The sequence below is a fragment of the Phalacrocorax aristotelis genome, chromosome 2 (genome assembly GCF_949628215.1).
Source record: "Phalacrocorax aristotelis chromosome 2, bGulAri2.1, whole genome shotgun sequence".
Lineage (NCBI taxonomy): Eukaryota > Metazoa > Chordata > Aves > Suliformes > Phalacrocoracidae > Phalacrocorax > Phalacrocorax aristotelis.
This window is the reverse complement of record NC_134277.1, coordinates 55,290,591-55,308,477: the sequence shown is the minus strand read 5'-3', so window position 1 is coordinate 55,308,477 and position 17,887 is coordinate 55,290,591. Positions and strand designations below refer to the sequence as shown.

The 17,887-nt window shown below is 39.9% G+C and overlaps 1 protein-coding gene across 2 annotated transcripts in view; it reads left to right on the top strand.

The window, feature by feature from the left end:
• ITGA9 (integrin subunit alpha 9) overlaps positions 1-17,887 on the top strand; it is a 225,199-nt gene that overhangs the window by 125,659 nt on the left and 81,653 nt on the right. For both annotated transcript variants that reach the window (XM_075083640.1, XM_075083639.1), the window contains exon 17: positions 3,953-4,029. In XM_075083640.1, the coding sequence (XP_074939741.1) occupies positions 3,953-4,029 (77 nt within the window). The remainder of the gene's footprint in view (positions 1-3,952; positions 4,030-17,887) is intronic.

Here is a 17,887-nt window from a genome sequence, read left to right as displayed (position 1 = left end):
TTAGCAGTCCACCATCAGCAGGAAGGAAAAGGAGAATATTTCCACACCCAACACCCAGCAGCTTTGTGCTTAGGATGCTTTTGGATGCAGGAACTAGGGATTCATCCTGCTACTACTTCCTGAGGCAGAGGACTGTACATTTACACCTAGCCTTTACCCCAAAATGTGGAATCTAATCCACTACCTCTCTTCAAGAGGCAGAATGGATGCAAAGGTACTTGCTTTGAGGCCCTGTTCTGAGTGCCTGTCTAGATATATCCCCTTCCTTATCAGCTGGCTCTAGGTCTCTCCTCACTGTTCAATTAATTGTGTACAGAAGCATATATTCACTTTTTATAATGAATATATCTTAATGTAGGCTTTTGACTTACCTTCTGGAGGACATGGGCAACATCTGTCTCTGCTAACCTTTCAGGATGTATCTGCCACATTCCTTGGCCTCCCAGGAAGCATCATCTTTTCTACCCAGAAAAGTTGCCATGCAGAATTTGAGAAAATCATGTTTGTCCAGGAAGTTTGATGACCTGGTGGAAACCACTATGAAGCAATTCCTCATAGCTGCTGGGTTCTGTGCAGCAGGAGAGAGGATGGAGAGGAATCGTGGACCCTGGAAACACTGGATTTTCTCTGTGCTTTGCCATAGATCTGGTGATCACAGGAAACCTGACAGACTCACTGTGCATGCACTTTACATTAACTTTGTGTTTGTAGAGTAAAGATGTGTCCTAGAAACTTTGAGGTCATCTTTTCCCTGCTACTGAGGACACAAACACCTGTTTCTCTCCTGGAAATGCCTGACAAAAGTGTGGTGGCCTTGAGATAAGAGATGCAGCTGTGTTCCTCATTCTGGACAATTTTTGCCCCTTCCCTGTCCCCCAACCCCCACTGAAATTTTTCTTGTATGTATTTCTTATGTAAAGAAGCTTCCTGACCATCTCTGATATACATATTCAAAGCTGTGATGCACTTGGTACAATGTAAGTGGAATCCAGTAAGAATCAATTGGACTAGTAAAACTGCTGTTCAGAATTGATCCTCTTCACTTTGGGTAACAGAACCTGCAAAAATTACGAAATGTTTTCACAGTGCAATGAATTTGCCTTGTCCTAATTCCCTTTGTCCAGTTCTGAATAATACATACAGCCCATTTGTTACCTTCTTAAATACTGTTAATATGTGAAGAGCTCTATAAATCCCTAAAATGGGCATTGTAGAGCTGAAACCACTTTAAAGATTGCTTAGAGTTAAAATTAGTTATTATATTTTAGTAGGGCCTGTGCATCTCCAGGAATGGACTCCTGCTCTAAGAACATGCAGTGTTGAGATAGGTACAGTTTCTGGCCCAAAGAAGTCACAGCCCAAGTAGACCAAGTAAGGGCACAGTAACAGAATATATAAGCAGTGTTCACAAATGATATGACGACTTGAAATGTGTTTACCCTTAATTCATTAGGAGGGATTTGAACAGGCAGGAATTAGTCAACTGGAAAGGCAGAAGAAGCAACAGGCTGGGGAAGGGGAAGCTCAAGATAGCAGAGAAGAAAATGGAGTAAGTAGATTGACTGAGAAGCTACAGAGTTGGGGTTCTAGCAGGCCCACAAACAGCAGAGGTGGAGTAGAGTCATGGCAACAACTATCCAGACCAGGGAAATAGTGGAAAATACCAAAATAATCTATAACTGTCATTAGCCTGTGATGGAAGTGGGCTGCTGAACCAGCTGTGGCTGCATCTCTGGGTGCTAGCAGCTGGCTGGACTGGAAATCCTTTCTTCCCCAAACCTGAACGGGTTCAAGATCCTCCACAGAAGCAAAGGGTAACTCCTACACATTTATGAATCTGGGGATTCATCATTCTTATTTTTTCTCCCATTGCTGTGCTGTGTTGGTACTTGGGTTTATATGACATAATGAAGTACTCCCAGTGTATTTCAAAGTAGCTTGCTGTCTAGTGCATGATATGTTGGAAGAGATACGCGCCCAGTAGTTTTAGAAAATGAGGTATTTATTCATTCTTTCTGAAGAACCACAACTATAGATTTAGTAACAAAATTCCAGGATTATTAGGTAGTTACTTACATGTACTTACAGTACTTTGTTCTTTGAAACGTGCAGGTCATATCTTTGAGCTTGCTGTTCACTTTGCCAAAATTTCTGCAAATGCAAATAGGGAAACTTTCAGGCAAGAATATTTTTATAGTTTATTTTTCTTTCTCCTCAGAAGGTCAAATGGTCTTTACTATATATAGCTGCTATGGTAGTTGAGGATTAATTCTGAGGACTTTTGAGACTATACCTCTGAAACATGCCTTGCTTTGAGAGGGATACCTTGTGCCAGTTCCTGTCTCAGGGCTATCCTTGTCCTTTGGTGTGGTAGTCTTTATTAAGGAGGAAGGGTCAGTTCATTCCTTGTGTTTAAATCCTCAACAATTTCCACTTCTGAGATTCTGAGAAAGCAGAAGGTGGGAAAGAAAAATGAAAGGGCAAAGTAAATAGGCCAAAATGAACTGGCCACTTCCCATCTTTCTTCTTTTTGCAGCTTGGTACAGCCTACAGCACAGTTTGATATCTGCTAGTCTGACACCAATTAACGTCATAAAGATCCTTTCTGGAGAGCTCTGACAATACAGAAAAAGGAGAGCAAGCTGCCTCCTTAGCCAAGAATCTTCCTGGAGAGACAAGGACTAGAAGTCTCTATGCTCTCTGGGCTTAACACTCAAAGTCTTTCTCCAGTCCTGATACAGTTGGGCAGAGCTCTTAAAAAATAGTATTAACTCTGTATCATTTTTTATTTTTTTTCCTCCCTGAGTCTCTCCAACCTTATCTGGCCATTATGTGCATCCTGCACAGATTTTTTTCTGTCTTTGCATTTATGATTGAAATATATTTACTTTGGTAATAAAAGTCATGATGCCAAGCCTGTAGAAAGAAACATTCATATTAAAGGAAGAGATCAGTGGATTGTCAGGTTTCCTAGCTGAACAGTGTTGACAATCCTCATTTTGGGTATTTGTCCTTTGAAAATTTGGTAAGCTGAAGAGCATTATAACTCTGAAAGAATGAATTCTTCAGCCTGAAAAGTCTAGTCATATGTTCAGAAAGGTATCGGTCTCTGTTCTCAACAGCACGGGAAAGTAACCATGATCTTGACAGCATCTGGGTTTCTTGGACACCAGGAACATGTTCCTGTCCTCTTCTTTCACTCACTGGTGGCTGCCTCGTTTAGCCATGACAAACTACTGTAGAGATTTGCATAGGCTCATAGACTTCTCATGTATTACCCTTCTTTTTGAGGCTTAAATAGGATGCCCATGTCTAGTGGTATGTCATCCTTTCACAGTTCCTAGCTTTATCAAGCTGTTAAATTTCCTAAATGGTAGTCTTTACCAGAGTTCATAAGATTGACAGTGGTTCCATTATTTGAGAGTATCACTGGTACGTAACGGTCTTCATAATTTTATGTTGCTTGCAGGATGGCAGAAATGTTTCATGCCATACATAAAATCTCAAAAAAAAAAAGGTTTAATTCCATATCTTTAATGTAGGCTAGTGAATATGTTTGGTGCATGCTTTCCTTATTAGCAATTCTTAGGACTGAAAATAGTTTCATAAATAGTTTATTTTGTATTTCATTTTCATGCACATGTGTTGGGAAGACGAATAAGAGTGCCAAAAATACTGCATGAGCAGTAATTCTTGTCAGATGAGAAGTGGGAATGGATTGAGGAAAACCTCTCAGAAAGTCTGGTTTGGCAAAACAACTTCTTCAATTAGAAGAGAATAAAAGCAATTCTGATAAAGATGAGATTTGCCTGCCTTTGTATTTCCTTAACACTCACACTGTATATTCCTGTATCAGAGATTTTGGTGGTTTTTTTATTTCATCCAAGCATGTTCCTTCTTTGAATTTTGACCTTACTCTTTTCATGCTGTAACTTTTCTCTGTTTTCCACAGACTGTTTTTGAGAGGAACTGTCAATCTGATGACTGTGCTGCTGATTTGAAACTTCAGGGTAAATTATTGCTGTCTAGGTGAGTAGGTGAACTTTTTCTTTCTTTCTTTCTTACACGCTAGTATGAGATTCCTTTTATGTAGGATGGCATTAAAAATCAAAATACAAATACGGATGCTTTATGTCCAGACCTGGATGATGATAGTGATATCATCTTTAGTGCAGAAAGGTCTTGAGATGTACACAGAATCTGAACTCCTGGGGTGGTGGGATCTGTGCACATACAGGGCAAGACACCTTCACCTTCCCAGCGACAACAGACAAAACTGGAGGAAAAAAAAAAGTATAGCAAAGAGGGGCAGGGAGAGTAAAAATGCATGCCCAAATCAAGTACCAATATGGACTATGTCATTTTTCAAAGATGAGAAAATACTGTTTATGACATGGTAGGAGTAAAGCTGCCTGCGGAAAAGCAGTTTTATTCAGAAAAGATGTCACATGGAAGGTTAAAAAAACCCTCAGAACAAGGCACAGAATCTTCCTCAGATTATCTTCTTCTGTTTCTGAGCTTGTAGTTTTGCTAACTCTCATGAAATACTGCTCTCCTTTGTCAGATTCTTCTTGTTAGTAACTTGGGGAGGGGTGTCTGATTTCACTTTCTTCTAGGATAATAAACCTCATCAGAATAGATGAGAGGTGAAGTTTATGTTCTGTCCCGTGTGACTGGTGGTCTTAGGACAAAGACTGGTTTTTGCCAGGATGTAGTTATTCAATTTTGGGGTAAATCAGGTTAAAGGTGAAATTTACACATCACTTCTGTTTCCTTTTTTTTTAGCATTTTTAGCACATTTTTTAGATATGGAAGTGCTGATGCAAGTTATTTAATTGTGTGCCAGAGGTTTTGCTGTTTGATGGAGATGCTTTCTGTGAAATGCTTTGCTTTCGGGTCAGGAAGGAGAGGGGAAGAGGCTCCTCTGCTGTAGGGAAGAAAAGGAAAAACAAAAAAAGGAGGAAATAATATTCAAGAGATATACCCACAGTTTCTTTAAGTCTAAAGTGTGCTATAACTGTACTTGGAGACAAAACTGAACCAGAGTCAAGTCTGAGAAGTATGGCCTTCTCCAGACACGACTGAAGTCCGCAGGAATGTTTCAGGGGATTGGCTGGGAGCATCGTTAGGTCTCAGGTTGCAGAGTCCGAGCTGTGACCGCAATTAGTCTGGATTTTTGACCTTTTATTCGATCTTCGTGGTGAGCAGAATCTGTTGAGAGCTGGAGAGGTGTCTGTGCAGACTAGGGAAGCCAGTGAGGGATTTTGTCCTGCAGATGAGGAATAATCAATAAAAAGCAAGGGACAAGTCCTAAAAACATGTCAGTCAATGTGTAGCAATCACAGCAGTAAGAGCTGTATTTGCAATTGGAGCATTAGACTGTTTATTTTTATGGCTGTTATTTATGTTATCTTGCAATTTAAAAGCCACGACTGTCATAAAAGCTTAGGATATTCAAATACAGTTTCTACGTTTGTATAGCAAGATGTTGAACAAAAGTCCTCAAAACTTCTTTATCCAGTGACACTCTGAAGTCCTGTTTGAAATAAACAGGATGTTGTCAAATCTGTCAAGTCTGGGTTTTCTTTAGCTAAAGGGCTGTTTAAGCTTCAATTATTAAGAAATACAACACAATGGGTATCTCTAAAGAAAACAGATATTTTTAAAATTATTATTGTTATTGTGTGTAAAACTACAAAAACATGCTATGGATCCTGATTTTAGGAAGTGCCTGTTGGGAGGAATATGGTAATTTTTCCAGCCCCATGTGTTTTGTGCTAAAGAATCCTATCACCGTTTTTTCATATTATTCCTATTTACGCTAAGTCTGTGTAAAAAGCAAAAAAGGTGACTCTTTCATTACTATCTGTGCTAAATAATTGACTTCATTGTTAGCAAGGTTGTGGCAATGCCTTTGTCTAAATAATCACATTTGACTAAATTTGGAGGGCTTAGTAGAAAGAATGCAATTAATGACATGCAGAAATAGTGGATTGAAATAAACAGGATGTTTATGGGAAGGCAGCGGTTAGTGCCATCTCTCAGATGTGCTGCAGCTCTTTGAAGACGTCACTGGATATGTGGATAGGGTGATCAGGTTAAAATCATCTACCTGGGCCTGCAAAAGACTTTTAGTAAGATTTCTCACCAAAGGTTCACAGAGTAAGTTAGTTGTCCAGGTCTGAGAGGAATGATGTCTGAGCATTACTACCTAATTAAAAGGTAGTCAGCAGAATGAAGGGTTAAACTGTTTGTTTTCCTGGTGGAGAAAACTGCACAAGTGCTTGTGCTGGGGCCAGTGGTATTCAACATATTCATAAATAATCACAGAAATAATCTGCTAAAATCAATAGCAAGATGATAAAGTTTGCTAACTGGACTAAACTATTCAGAGCAATGAAAAGAACATATGAAGAGGTATGTTTTCGTGAAGCATGTGATTAATCTGTGGATTTTACTGTTGGGGATATAAATGCTGAGAGTTTACAGTGTAGAGAAATAGCAAATATGAATGCTGGAAGCTGCAGCAATATATCAGCAAAATAACTCTATGCTTGCCTTGTTCTTCCATAGGCCTCTTGCTTTTAGACATTGTTGGATACAGGGCGGTCTACTAGATGGACTGGCTTGGTCTGGCTGTTCGTACATACCTTTAATGAATTCATAGCATGTTAGAGGCAAAAGCTGTGCAGAGAGCTATATATTGTAAGGTATAGTTTTTTCCATCAAATATGATTTCAAATGTGTGCTGGTTAGAGCATATATATGTGCATAGGAAGTTAGCTCAGGTTACCTTATCATCAAGAGAATTGCTTGGGGAGGTCACTCTTATGAGGTCAGGAATTGCACAAGCTACTCCGATTTAGAGTTCACCTGGGATGTGTTTGAATCACTAGAATTACCCAGTTAAAAGATTGCACCCAGCTTTGAATATGCCACCCACATACCAAATGGCTAATAGGAAAATAGCCCATGCTGGCAAGAGCTAACCAGGTCTGCTCTGATTTTGCTTTTCTTGGGATCCTCCTTCTCTTCTGAAAACTTACTCATCTGTCCTCAAATTGGGAGGACATTTGTTATTTGATAAATAACAAATAAACAGCCCATGATGTTAAAACTTGGTCTAGGTAATGACCTAATATATCGCCATTTATCCAAAATGCTTGAACCAAGCAAATCTGCATGTGTAAGTTAGAAACTTCATTGCTGTTCTGACCAGATATGATTGGGTTTCCCTTGTTATTTCCTGTTGTCAAGGTGCTGCTGCCTGTGGAAACGGCACTGCTGGGCAAGCTGAAACCCTCCACTGTGAAGTCAGAGAAGTGGGCGATGATAAAAAACCTTAAAGCATTCTAACTATCGGGAAGCTTTTGCAAAGATTTAGGAGGTTGAGGGTGGAATGTGGTGGTGATTCTTGTATTCTGTTTTTTTGAATACTTCCGTTATAGAGAAAGGTGTCTTTGGAGACTTGGGCTGAAGGCCAGGCTAACATGCTGTACTGGAGTGAAGAAGAGTTAGAATGCATTTATTCTGGAAAGGCAAAAGTTTGGTTTCAGTTAATAGATTAATTTCTTTAAGGCTCATCTACCTTCATTAGCATTAGTTTGCATGTAAACACATCACAGCTTCCTGAAGAGATTGTGGGACAAAGGAGCCAAACTATTCCTGCTTGTGGCAGGTGGCAAGAGGGGCAAGAGTCATGGACTCTGGCTTGACACGTTCAGACCAGAGATTTGGAGAAACCTTCTTGTATAGGCAGTTCGTGATGCACGGGAATGAGGTGTGCAAAGACGGTGTGCTCTGCTATCCTGGATTTCAGGGCTTGGATAGATAAGGTTCCCACTGACCTTATCTGCTGCTGGCAATAGTCCTGTGTTGAGGAGGATGAGGATGGATTGTATGACCTCTAGAAATCCCATCCAACCAACTTCTCTGCAGCTTTCTGACCTGTCTCGAGGTAAATCCTCTCTGCAACCTGAGTAGAATTGCCTCAGCAAAAAACAGCTCTTTGCCAACATGGAAACACCTGCCTAGGATGGTTATGTGTGTCTCCCTGTGCTGTGGCTGGAAACCTGCCTGTGGGACCCCTCACCTCTCACTTGATGCCACCTCTGCCAGTGAGAACATGCAGCATCACAAGAGGGGACGGTAGTATTGAAGGCTGGACCTGGCAAGGCGAACTGTGGGCATTTCACTTTCTATGGCAGACATTATGAGATAGCATGTAGAAACAGCTACAGTGGCGTGTGTTAGTATTGCTGCAAATGGTCCTTTTAGTGGTTGGCCTGGACTTATTTGTAGGCGTATGAGTGTTGTTAGCCTAAAACTACAGGTAGCAACTTAAGAGTAAGGAAAAAGGAGCCATGGAGTGCGCTGGGGACTTGGTGAAGGCAGGGTTGGGAGAAACTGAAGAAGCAAGAGAGGGGCGTTTCATCTTCCCAGTCATGACTGTTTTTATATCTATTTTTCTTGATGAATAAATGTGAGGTTTTGGCAGCACAGAGCAGAGAGATTACTCATTGCCTCCCCTTCAAAGAGTCTCCAGTGTTAAATCTTGCAGCTGTCACAGGAGATAGCAAAACCTGCAGTAATGCCCTGTGTTGGTGGTGGTGGTGAAACTTCTAAAGGAAGAGACTTAAAAGTATCTTAGTGTAAAGAAGGTATTTATGTATTGTATAAAGGTAAGTTTAATGACACAACCTGAAACCGTAAGAGAAATAGGAATAGAATATTTTGCAATAAACTTTATTTTTATGGCCATAGCTTTGGGACAGCAATAGGAAACCAGTTTTCCTTTCCAGCAATCTAGTACTGAAAAGTAAAATGCCATTAAAGAGTGTTCTGTTAGCTATTATTTTCAAATATTGTTTAATATTAAAAATATATTTATTACATATCACGCTTGACTTCAGTGCCTCACTGTTTTCTCAGAACAGCAAATGTCTTTTCCATCAGGTTTCTGTAGCAAATAGCACGTTTTTATTGAGCTTCTCCATAGCTACTTGTTCAGGACCTGGACTGCATCTGTTTCCTCAAGATGTGCTAGGGAAACTCTGAAGTAGGTGTTCTGTAGATTAGACCTCCCTAGCCTTTAAAATCTGTTAATCCATTCCCCTGGTACTTTATATGGGAGAAAAGTACTGTGGTCTTTTAAGAAAAACCTGAAAGTGCTGACGGAGCAGGTTTGACAGGAACACACGTTTTGTCTGACATGCCAAAGCACTTTCAGGTCCTGAGCTGATGCCTATCTGTCTGATTGGCACTCTGCAAAGGCAACAGTAATTATCAAGCCCTTTTTAGCCTTTAATGGGAACCAAGTGAAAACTGTAGAGAAGACATTTGAGTAACAGTGAGGGTGTTTGAAAAAACAGACTTTCTTCCAGCTATAATAAACAAACCAGTTAAAAGACCAGAGCAGAATGGGTGGTGGCTTCCCTGCAAGATACAGCTAGGAAGGAAATCCTGTATGGCTGTGTAAATATACTGACAGCCCGTGTGTCACAATGAATAGAGCAGCTTTACCAAAAACAAACAGTGCAAGAAGAAAGATGATGTTGTGGCATGTCATGTAACTGCTGTGTTCCAGCACAAGCTGTGGACATGGTATGTAAATCAGGTTGTAAGCACAGGACTATGAGCCCCCTTGGATAGAAAATGCTCTAATAAATACTGGTATAATAAATATTATAGCAACAGAAAATGCTGTTATAAATATTGCTATTCCTGACGAGGTTCCAGGAGGAAGTCTGTCTTCCATATATTTATGTGACATGAGTTTACCCTTAATTCGTCATTAGAAACAGAATTACTCACCCATTGGAGTGCTTCTGGGTATGTGTTTGGCTGTTTGGAATAAGCAGCTTGCTTTTATGTATTGGTTTAGAGCATCCTTAACAGCCACCATTCATTAGACTCAAATTTATGTTCTTCCCCTACAGACTGGCTGGGGTTCCCATATATAATGCTGCAGATAGTTTATTCTGGAAATGTGAAATTGGAAGCAAAAGTCATAGAAAGCCAAAGGGGTGGCAGGTGTATTTTGCAGAAATTTTCAAGGTTTTTCAAACTGTGGGGTTTTTTGAGTTGTAGCCAATGCTTTCAAAAGCTCTCTTGTGAAATGGGATTTTTGAGAAACGCCCTTTTCCAGTTGAAAGGTCAAGTTTGTGACTTGAGCTGTGTCTACTTCTGGTGGTCCCTCTGGCATTAGCCAGAGAATGGACAAAACTTCATTGAGTCTGAAATGTTTCAATTTTAATGAAATGGTAATTTATGAAGAAAAAGTATTTTCCAGTATCTTCTGGTCAGCTTCACAGAAGGGTGGGTTTTTGGTTTGAGGTTTTTGTTTGTCTGTTTGTTTTTGTTTTGTTCTGTGTTTTGTTTGTTTGTGGGTTTTGGTTTTTTTTTTGTTTTGGTTTTTTTTCCAGATAGCTCCTTCTGTGACTTACTAAAGGGTTAACATGTTTTCTGCCAAATTCCTTTTGTTTCTGTGATCTCTTTTGTCTTATGTGTGGCCCGGTATTTGATAAACAGGTAAATGATTTGATAGGATGTTTCGGGATGTAATCTCAAAGTACCTAACCCAGGCCTCACTGAAAAGACAAGGGAGAGTGCCCACTGTCACCCTATGGCACCCCCAGCCCTTGAGTTTACAGCTCTGATGCTTTAAGCATATTATTTGTATTAGTGAAGAATTAATAATTTCACATAGGTGACTAGCTATGTGTCTGCAAAACTGGTTCTTTTGCAAATGCTGTGTATAGATACAAGGATGAAATGCTCATGGACATATTAAAATTGGTGGAAGGACTCCCTCTGGTTCACTGGGCACATCATCAGACATTAGGCACCTGGTTTTGATGAATGAAGCTCAGCAGTTTCATATTGACTTGTCAAATTATTACAGAACCTGAGCTGAAGGAATCCAGAAATCGTAGTTAAAAACATGCATTATGACAGCTTTGTCCAATTTGCTTTTCACCAGCACAAGATGTAATGGCACAGAACAAGGTTAGTGCAGTAACAGTGCAGAATTCAGTTTCTTCTGAAGAAAGGAACAATAGCATAAAATTTTGATGAGAAATTTCAAAACTTTGAGTTTATCTAATGAATATAGTAAAGTTTTATTAAAAAAATTAATAAAGATTTCCATTGATCATGGGCTTCTCCAAACCCATGGAGAAAAGCTGCAAGCCTGTGGTTTAACGTGGGAAGCAAAGCTGTTTCATAAATTTGACCAGGCTCACGCCTCAGCACTTATCTTCCTTTGATCACACAACGGGGATTTGTTTCCAGAGAGGCCTCACGTTTCATGGCATGCCCATTGCGGTTTTATGCCCCTGAAGTGCATCTTAACAAAACAGTCGTGATGAGGAAAAACAATATCCTTTCATTTGGAGCTTAATTACATTCTCTGATAGTATCTGCTTTTCCCTTCCTCTTCATTCATAGCAGATGAAGAATTTGTTTTCACTTATTATATCTTTCATTGAACAAACACTTCTTTCAAAAATATTTTTGACATTCTGTTTACCCTAGACAGGCTACCCTAAATAGCTGACCTGCTCAGATGGAGCTAATTTTCTGCTTTACCAAAAAAAAAACCAACCCAAAAAAAACCCCAAACAAAAAAACCCCACAGCCAACATGAAAAAAAAAAAAAAAAAAAAAACAGAAAAATGAGCAAATGCTATGGCTTAGCATTTCTAGTGCTAGGAAAGTGGTCAGCTTTCAGTCAAGACCTTGTGTGTATAAAGCTGTGTGTACCGACATGGATATCCCAAACTCCCAGGGCACCATTAGGGAGCCATGAGTGATCCCACTGCAGTCATGCTGCCCACTGGTTACTTGGTCGTACCCCAGAGCCATCCTAACTCGTGATCTTTTAAACTATGAAGAGAGTTATTTCCAGGGAGAAAAGAAAAACAAAACACTGGAAAAACAGATGTGAGTAGATTGTTTTCTGTTATCTCAAAAAGCCATACCAAGTTTCACACTGTGATCTAAGTGATTTCATAAATTATATTGTACTTTGACCTTATTTCAAAGTAATTTGCTACATTGTAAAGGGTGCAATTTAAAAAAATGCCTATACCATCTCATGTATATTAGTACATTTGTAATTCTGTTTGGAATTTAGGCTTTTCTGCGAATCCAGGAAACAGAATTCTGATTTCTAATTTACATTTACTTTCACTTATGATCTTTTACCTACAGATAGTTGTTCATGTATTGAATGCTGTGTTTGTGAGGCACATGGAAAACTTCGCTGTAGCTCATCCAGGATCAGATTTGCAGTCTCCTGAAGGGGCTGCCCAGCAGAGCCCACAATTAGTCAGGATGTAGCACAAGTTGCAGTGGGAGCATCGTCTCAAGAACAAGTGAATGTTTTCCCTTGATGAGGGTGAACGGGGATGAAGCAATGGTTTCTTGGTTTCCATCTGGTTATTTGTGCTCAGAGCTTCATAAATCTCTCCCAAAATAAATAAGCCCAGTTTGATAGCAGTAGGCAGTCCTGTTCCTTTTGAACGTATGATGATTGAACTCATATGGATGGTGATAGAGCCATCAAGTGATGAGTGGTAGCAAGCCTCAGTTGTCCACATCTCATACAGGAATACAGATTCCCAATCTCTGTTTTCTAATAACAGGTCACTGCGGATCAGTCAGGGATACTGCACAAGTCAGTCTTGTCACTTCTTAAATACTGGTTTTGTTTTGTAAGAATCACTTGGCTCTACCTACTGGAGTAGGACTTTTTTTCTGTTTGTTTTTTAAACTAGACCCTAAAGAGGTGTTCTTTCATATAATTTGAATGCATTGTTCAACTAATGGATAACCTGGCTCTCCTGGTGAACATCTCAACATCGGTATTTTATGGACCTAAGATAGCTCAAGTCACCATGTTGTTTCTTGTTGTAGCAACCAAAATACAAAGCTAACAAAACAAAAGCTTAACCCCAGGCAGTGCTGTCATATGTTAGCTGCCTCCAGAGGTGGAAGTTCTTGATACTGTACAGACCACAATAAGAAGCAAATGCACCATTGTTTTGTATTGTATGTACATATACCTACATATACATACTCTTTCTTCATGCAGCTATGCGAACTTTTTCTGTAGTACGTCCTGCAGTTACAAAATCTGGTAAAGCTAGGGTTCTTCATAGGTTACCAGGTAAATCATCTTGCTGGTTTTGCATGAGCTATGGAGTAAATGTGCTGGTAGGGGTATAAGTTGCTTAAGTTTGCCATTTAGACATAACTTACTCCTGATGTATAACACCTGCTATTGCAAAACAAATTTCCTATAGTAACAAACCTGTACTGTTTCTAACATTTCATCTCTGATAAACTGCCTTTTATTGACCTCTGAAAGTGATTGCTGGATAAGGCACTGGTCTTTTTGTCCTTCATTGATGCTCAGCTGAGTATGCTTTTTAAATTATATTGCACCCCAGCATCTCAGGAATGGGACAAGCAATTGAAGCTATCTAATAATAGGAGATCTATTTCTGAAGGCATAATTTCTATGATAAATATATGGTTTGCATGATGACTTTGTTAGTGATCTAATTCCTAGAAAACAGTATGTCAGAAAGTGCTAGCGATTTGTCCTCAAATTTCAGGGCCAGATCTATGGTGAACGATCACCCATTTTAACAGAGCTCTTCAAGTATTTTAACAAACAGGGAAAACTAGAGGGTATTTTTTTTCACGTCAGGCTGATGCGTGCAACTTTCAGCTACGTGCCTGGTACCATTTATCTTCTGCATTTCTTTCTGCCGCTAGCAACTAATTTTTTTGTGTGTTCCAGCCTTAGGATGCTGTCTTACACACACATGCAGGGATAACACTGTCCTGGGGGCACAGTACCATTGATTTCAAGGATGCTGCTTGTGGTTACGAAAGATGTTGGTTTGTACGTGTATCTGCAAGGGTGAAAGATTAGATTAGAGCTTCTGTAGATGTTGTGCCTCATCTTGCTTTCATGTGACAGTTTCATAAACCAGGGTAGCTCCATTCAAACCAAAAGCTGCTCCCTGGAGTAAAAACTGTGTGAAAACAGAGGCGGCTCTTCCCCATTCAGTTCTGTTTATAAAAGATTGTGAACATCTGGGTACAACTGAAATTACTGATAATAATAAAGGGCACCAGATTTCTGAGGAGTGATAAGAAAAGGGGTATTTTTATGTGAATGTTGTGCCCTGCTCTGTCCTTTTTACTTAAACATTTGAAGGCATAGGTGGCTGGGAGTTATATCTATTGTGTAGTTACGGGGGATTTAAGTGGACAAACTCATTTGGGGAAAAGAGGGCAATTTCCCGAGAAGCTTTGAATATACGGTAACTAGCCGTAACTAGAAATTACTCTGTTGATTCAATACCACAACAAAGAGCAAAAACTGTTTCCTAGAATGTTTTTTCCCCCACTTTTTACTACTTAAATGCATCCATTTTTAAAATTAAAGTGTAGGAAAGGTGGAAAAGGTAACGCACTGTGCCATATTGCTGAATTGCAATATATAATGGAACTGAAATGCTAAAGGCAGGAGTTCCGCGCCAGGAGGGTACCGGCACAAGCAGTTCCATTTCCTTGGCCCTGGGCTCACGGCAGTAAGCGCTTTTTCCATACAGGACATTCGGCCCCTTCCTATGGGGAAACATTGGCACAGTGTTACTCAGTCCTCAAAGGGAGCAATACGGGTATGATATTGCTCCCAAACTGTGCTCTGCTGACACAGAGCCTTGGTCAACCACTCCTCGAATTCTCTGTTATGTTTTTGCATCGCCTCATGTTATGTGCTACTCAGAGCACACTAGAAAGCTTCCACTTGAGAAATAGAAATAGAAAAGATCCTTAATGAAATGTTCTGATAGGCTTAGAGCTAGTTTACCATAGCTGGCTTAGTACATCTCAGATATGCTGTGGTCATCAACTACATGACATCTTTTAGTGCCTTTGCTAGCATAGGCTTCAGTGCAAGAGGGGGAAGGCAGCAACTCAGCTAATGCCAAATAGCCATGATATCTTGAGTGTTTGGCTGAGTCCTTAGTCTAGATTAGCTGTGAACGTTGCAGAGAGCATTGACCTTGAATGCACATGCAATGGCAAAGCCATAACCAAGCGGTGGATCCAGTAGCTCTGCTCCCTGTGGGGTTGTTTAAAATTTTTACTTGGTTTGGATTTGTTTATGGGACTGCTACCTCTTAGTTTTGCACTGAGACATCCAGTGAATTCCTGTATCCGCTGAGGGCTTCAGCTTTTCATTGACCCTTGGAAGTTTAAGTATTTGCAAAACTCCTCCTAAAGTTCAACTGGCGCTGGAGCCTGTGACAAAAAAACAAACAGGAGATGTAATTCAGGGTGGATGTAAAAAGTCTGTGGAGACAAAACTAGTATTCAAGTATCATAGTAACTGTGAAGACCAACTACAACGCTGGTTGGTGACATCTGTTTGGATCTGTCACAGGACCAATGTTGTTGACTCACTTAGACCTTTTACTGATTTAAAAGCAAAAGTTGGGACTCTATTTTCATCTGATGGAGACAGAGGACAGATTGCACTTTGGTTGTTTGAAGCATTTTTACCCACTTGCGGTCTAACTGACCCCAGCTGTAGCTTCCACTGTCCATTGAGCAATAGCGGTGATTTATCCTTGTAGGTGCCGATTTGCTGTAAGGAAAAAAAGGCTCCTAATATAAAAGGTAAAGTCAGTGACCCAGACTAACAGGGTAAGTGTGACCCCGTCACATTCCTTGCCCTATGCATGATCTGTGCAGGCTGAGAGGAAGTGCTAAATGCTTTTTCAATTTAAAAAAAAAAATCTCTTCAGTGCAGGAAATAGAGAAATATGTCCCTGCATACCTTTTGGAATGCAGATTATGTCCCCCCTGACCCATGTTAATAAAAACACCAGCATCTTGGGGGGTGGGAAAATGAAAATTGCAGATCTTTTCAGTTTGCCTTTCCCAGCTGGTCTTTCTTCCCTCGCTGACCATAGTGCAATGGTGTGGTGCAGGCATTAACAAAGAACATGAAATCATGCAAAGAAGATGATACTTGTTTTATCCTGGAGCTTAGTTTACTTAATCACTTAAGAGGAAAACATTGAATATTTCTATTAACATTTGATGTGTAGTACCATGGCCAGTGAATTCAAAACTGGCTGAAATTTGGAGCCTGCTTTTCAGAATTGCTTATTACCTGCAAGTCTAGGTCACGTGAATGAAAGCTGCAGGTATTTAGTACTTACAAATGTCAAACTTCTTTCCCTTTCCATGTAAACATTGATGGCTTGACATCTTTCATGTGCCACTAGATATGTGTCTACAAATATGGTTGCCTGTGTATAATGTCTACCCAGAACTTTTACTCAGTTCATTGTTTGTGTGTAGTACCTGATGTGGTGAGGTGGTGGTTTTCTGTCCAATTCAGTGATTATATCGTGATATTTTTCCCCTTCTTTTCTTTCTTTTCTTTCTCCTCTTCCTATTTTGAGTTTGTTTTTACTTTTAGCCTCTCTTCCTTGATGTGAGCAAGGTTACAAGGGCCATGGTGAGGATGTTGGCAGCTTTATAGTTCTCATCCAGCAAAACATAAACTGAAAGCCATTGCTTGATTAGATTTCTTAAATTGTTTGACATACTTTGTCAAGATGAAGGGGTGGCTTTGTTTTCTTGTTTCTGGTGGGTGACATCAGTTCTTTAGTTGGCATATTTTGACTTGGCAGCTAGGCTGCTTAATGTGTGGCAGGCGCTGGAGGAGGATGGCACCGGGTTGGCAGCAGAGCTGCTCCGGCACCACAGTAGGCTGTCCGCACCCCATGACGTTACTCTCTCAAGCAGCAAACAGGGCCTGGGAGCTCCCCTGTGAACAGGGAGATTCCTAATCCTCTACTCACTGCAAGTGAACCTGATTCATTGCAGATGTACACGGATTTAATGACTCGGAAAGGTGCTCTCTTAAAATGGGACTTACCATGCAATCTCATATAGCCTTTTAGAGGAGGAACTGAACCCCTCTGCCAGCCGAAAATCAGTGAGGTTTTTCAGAGTTTATTAGTGTGTGAATTTTGTGTAGGAACAACTACACTGTGCTCTCAGAAAGTGGGTTTTCTTTCTCTGCTGAGGAAAACGTTGTTATAAACACCATTTTGGTATGATGCATTTTTAACAGAGGAGTGATAGCTTTAGAAAGCAGTAACACAACCCAATGGTGTTTATTTTGACATTAATTTTTGTGGGTTTAGTTATAAATAGGATTTCATTTTGAGTCTCTTTTATCATTTAGTAGGAAGGAAAGTATTCTCAGATGTATTGCCTTTGTGTTAAATCTCAACAGATTCAGAGAGGATTCTGTAGAGTGCATTGCATTTAGTATCAGCCCTGCGTAAGATAAATATCTGTAGTGTTCCTTTGCTTACTGAAGTGATACTTCCAGATTTCGCTAATGAGTTTGATAGATGCTGATCAAGTTTTGAAGGGATTGCAAGAACATGAGATTATAAAGTTTATGAGAAATAATTCACCATAATAAACGGTTGTTTTGTTTCTTTGCTTCCAAATATGCCCTTTTGATTATTAGAAAATCCCAGCAGATTGTTTGACATCTTCATAATTTGTCTGCTTTTCAGCAGTAAATGCTGAAGTTGGGGCCAAAAGGTTAAATGCTTCCAAGTACTCTCATATAGTTATGCCATTAATTTGGTATATAAGAAGCAACAACTCAAATGATTTGGACCTCTCAAACTAGTTTTGCAGTCAATCCTGCACTGCATACACTTTTCCCAATGTTTATTTGCACTGATAGTTGACTATGAGAATAAACTGTAATGTTTAGAAAGCAAAGCTTCCAATTATTAGTAGGATTGGTTGGTGTGTGTAGTTTGTT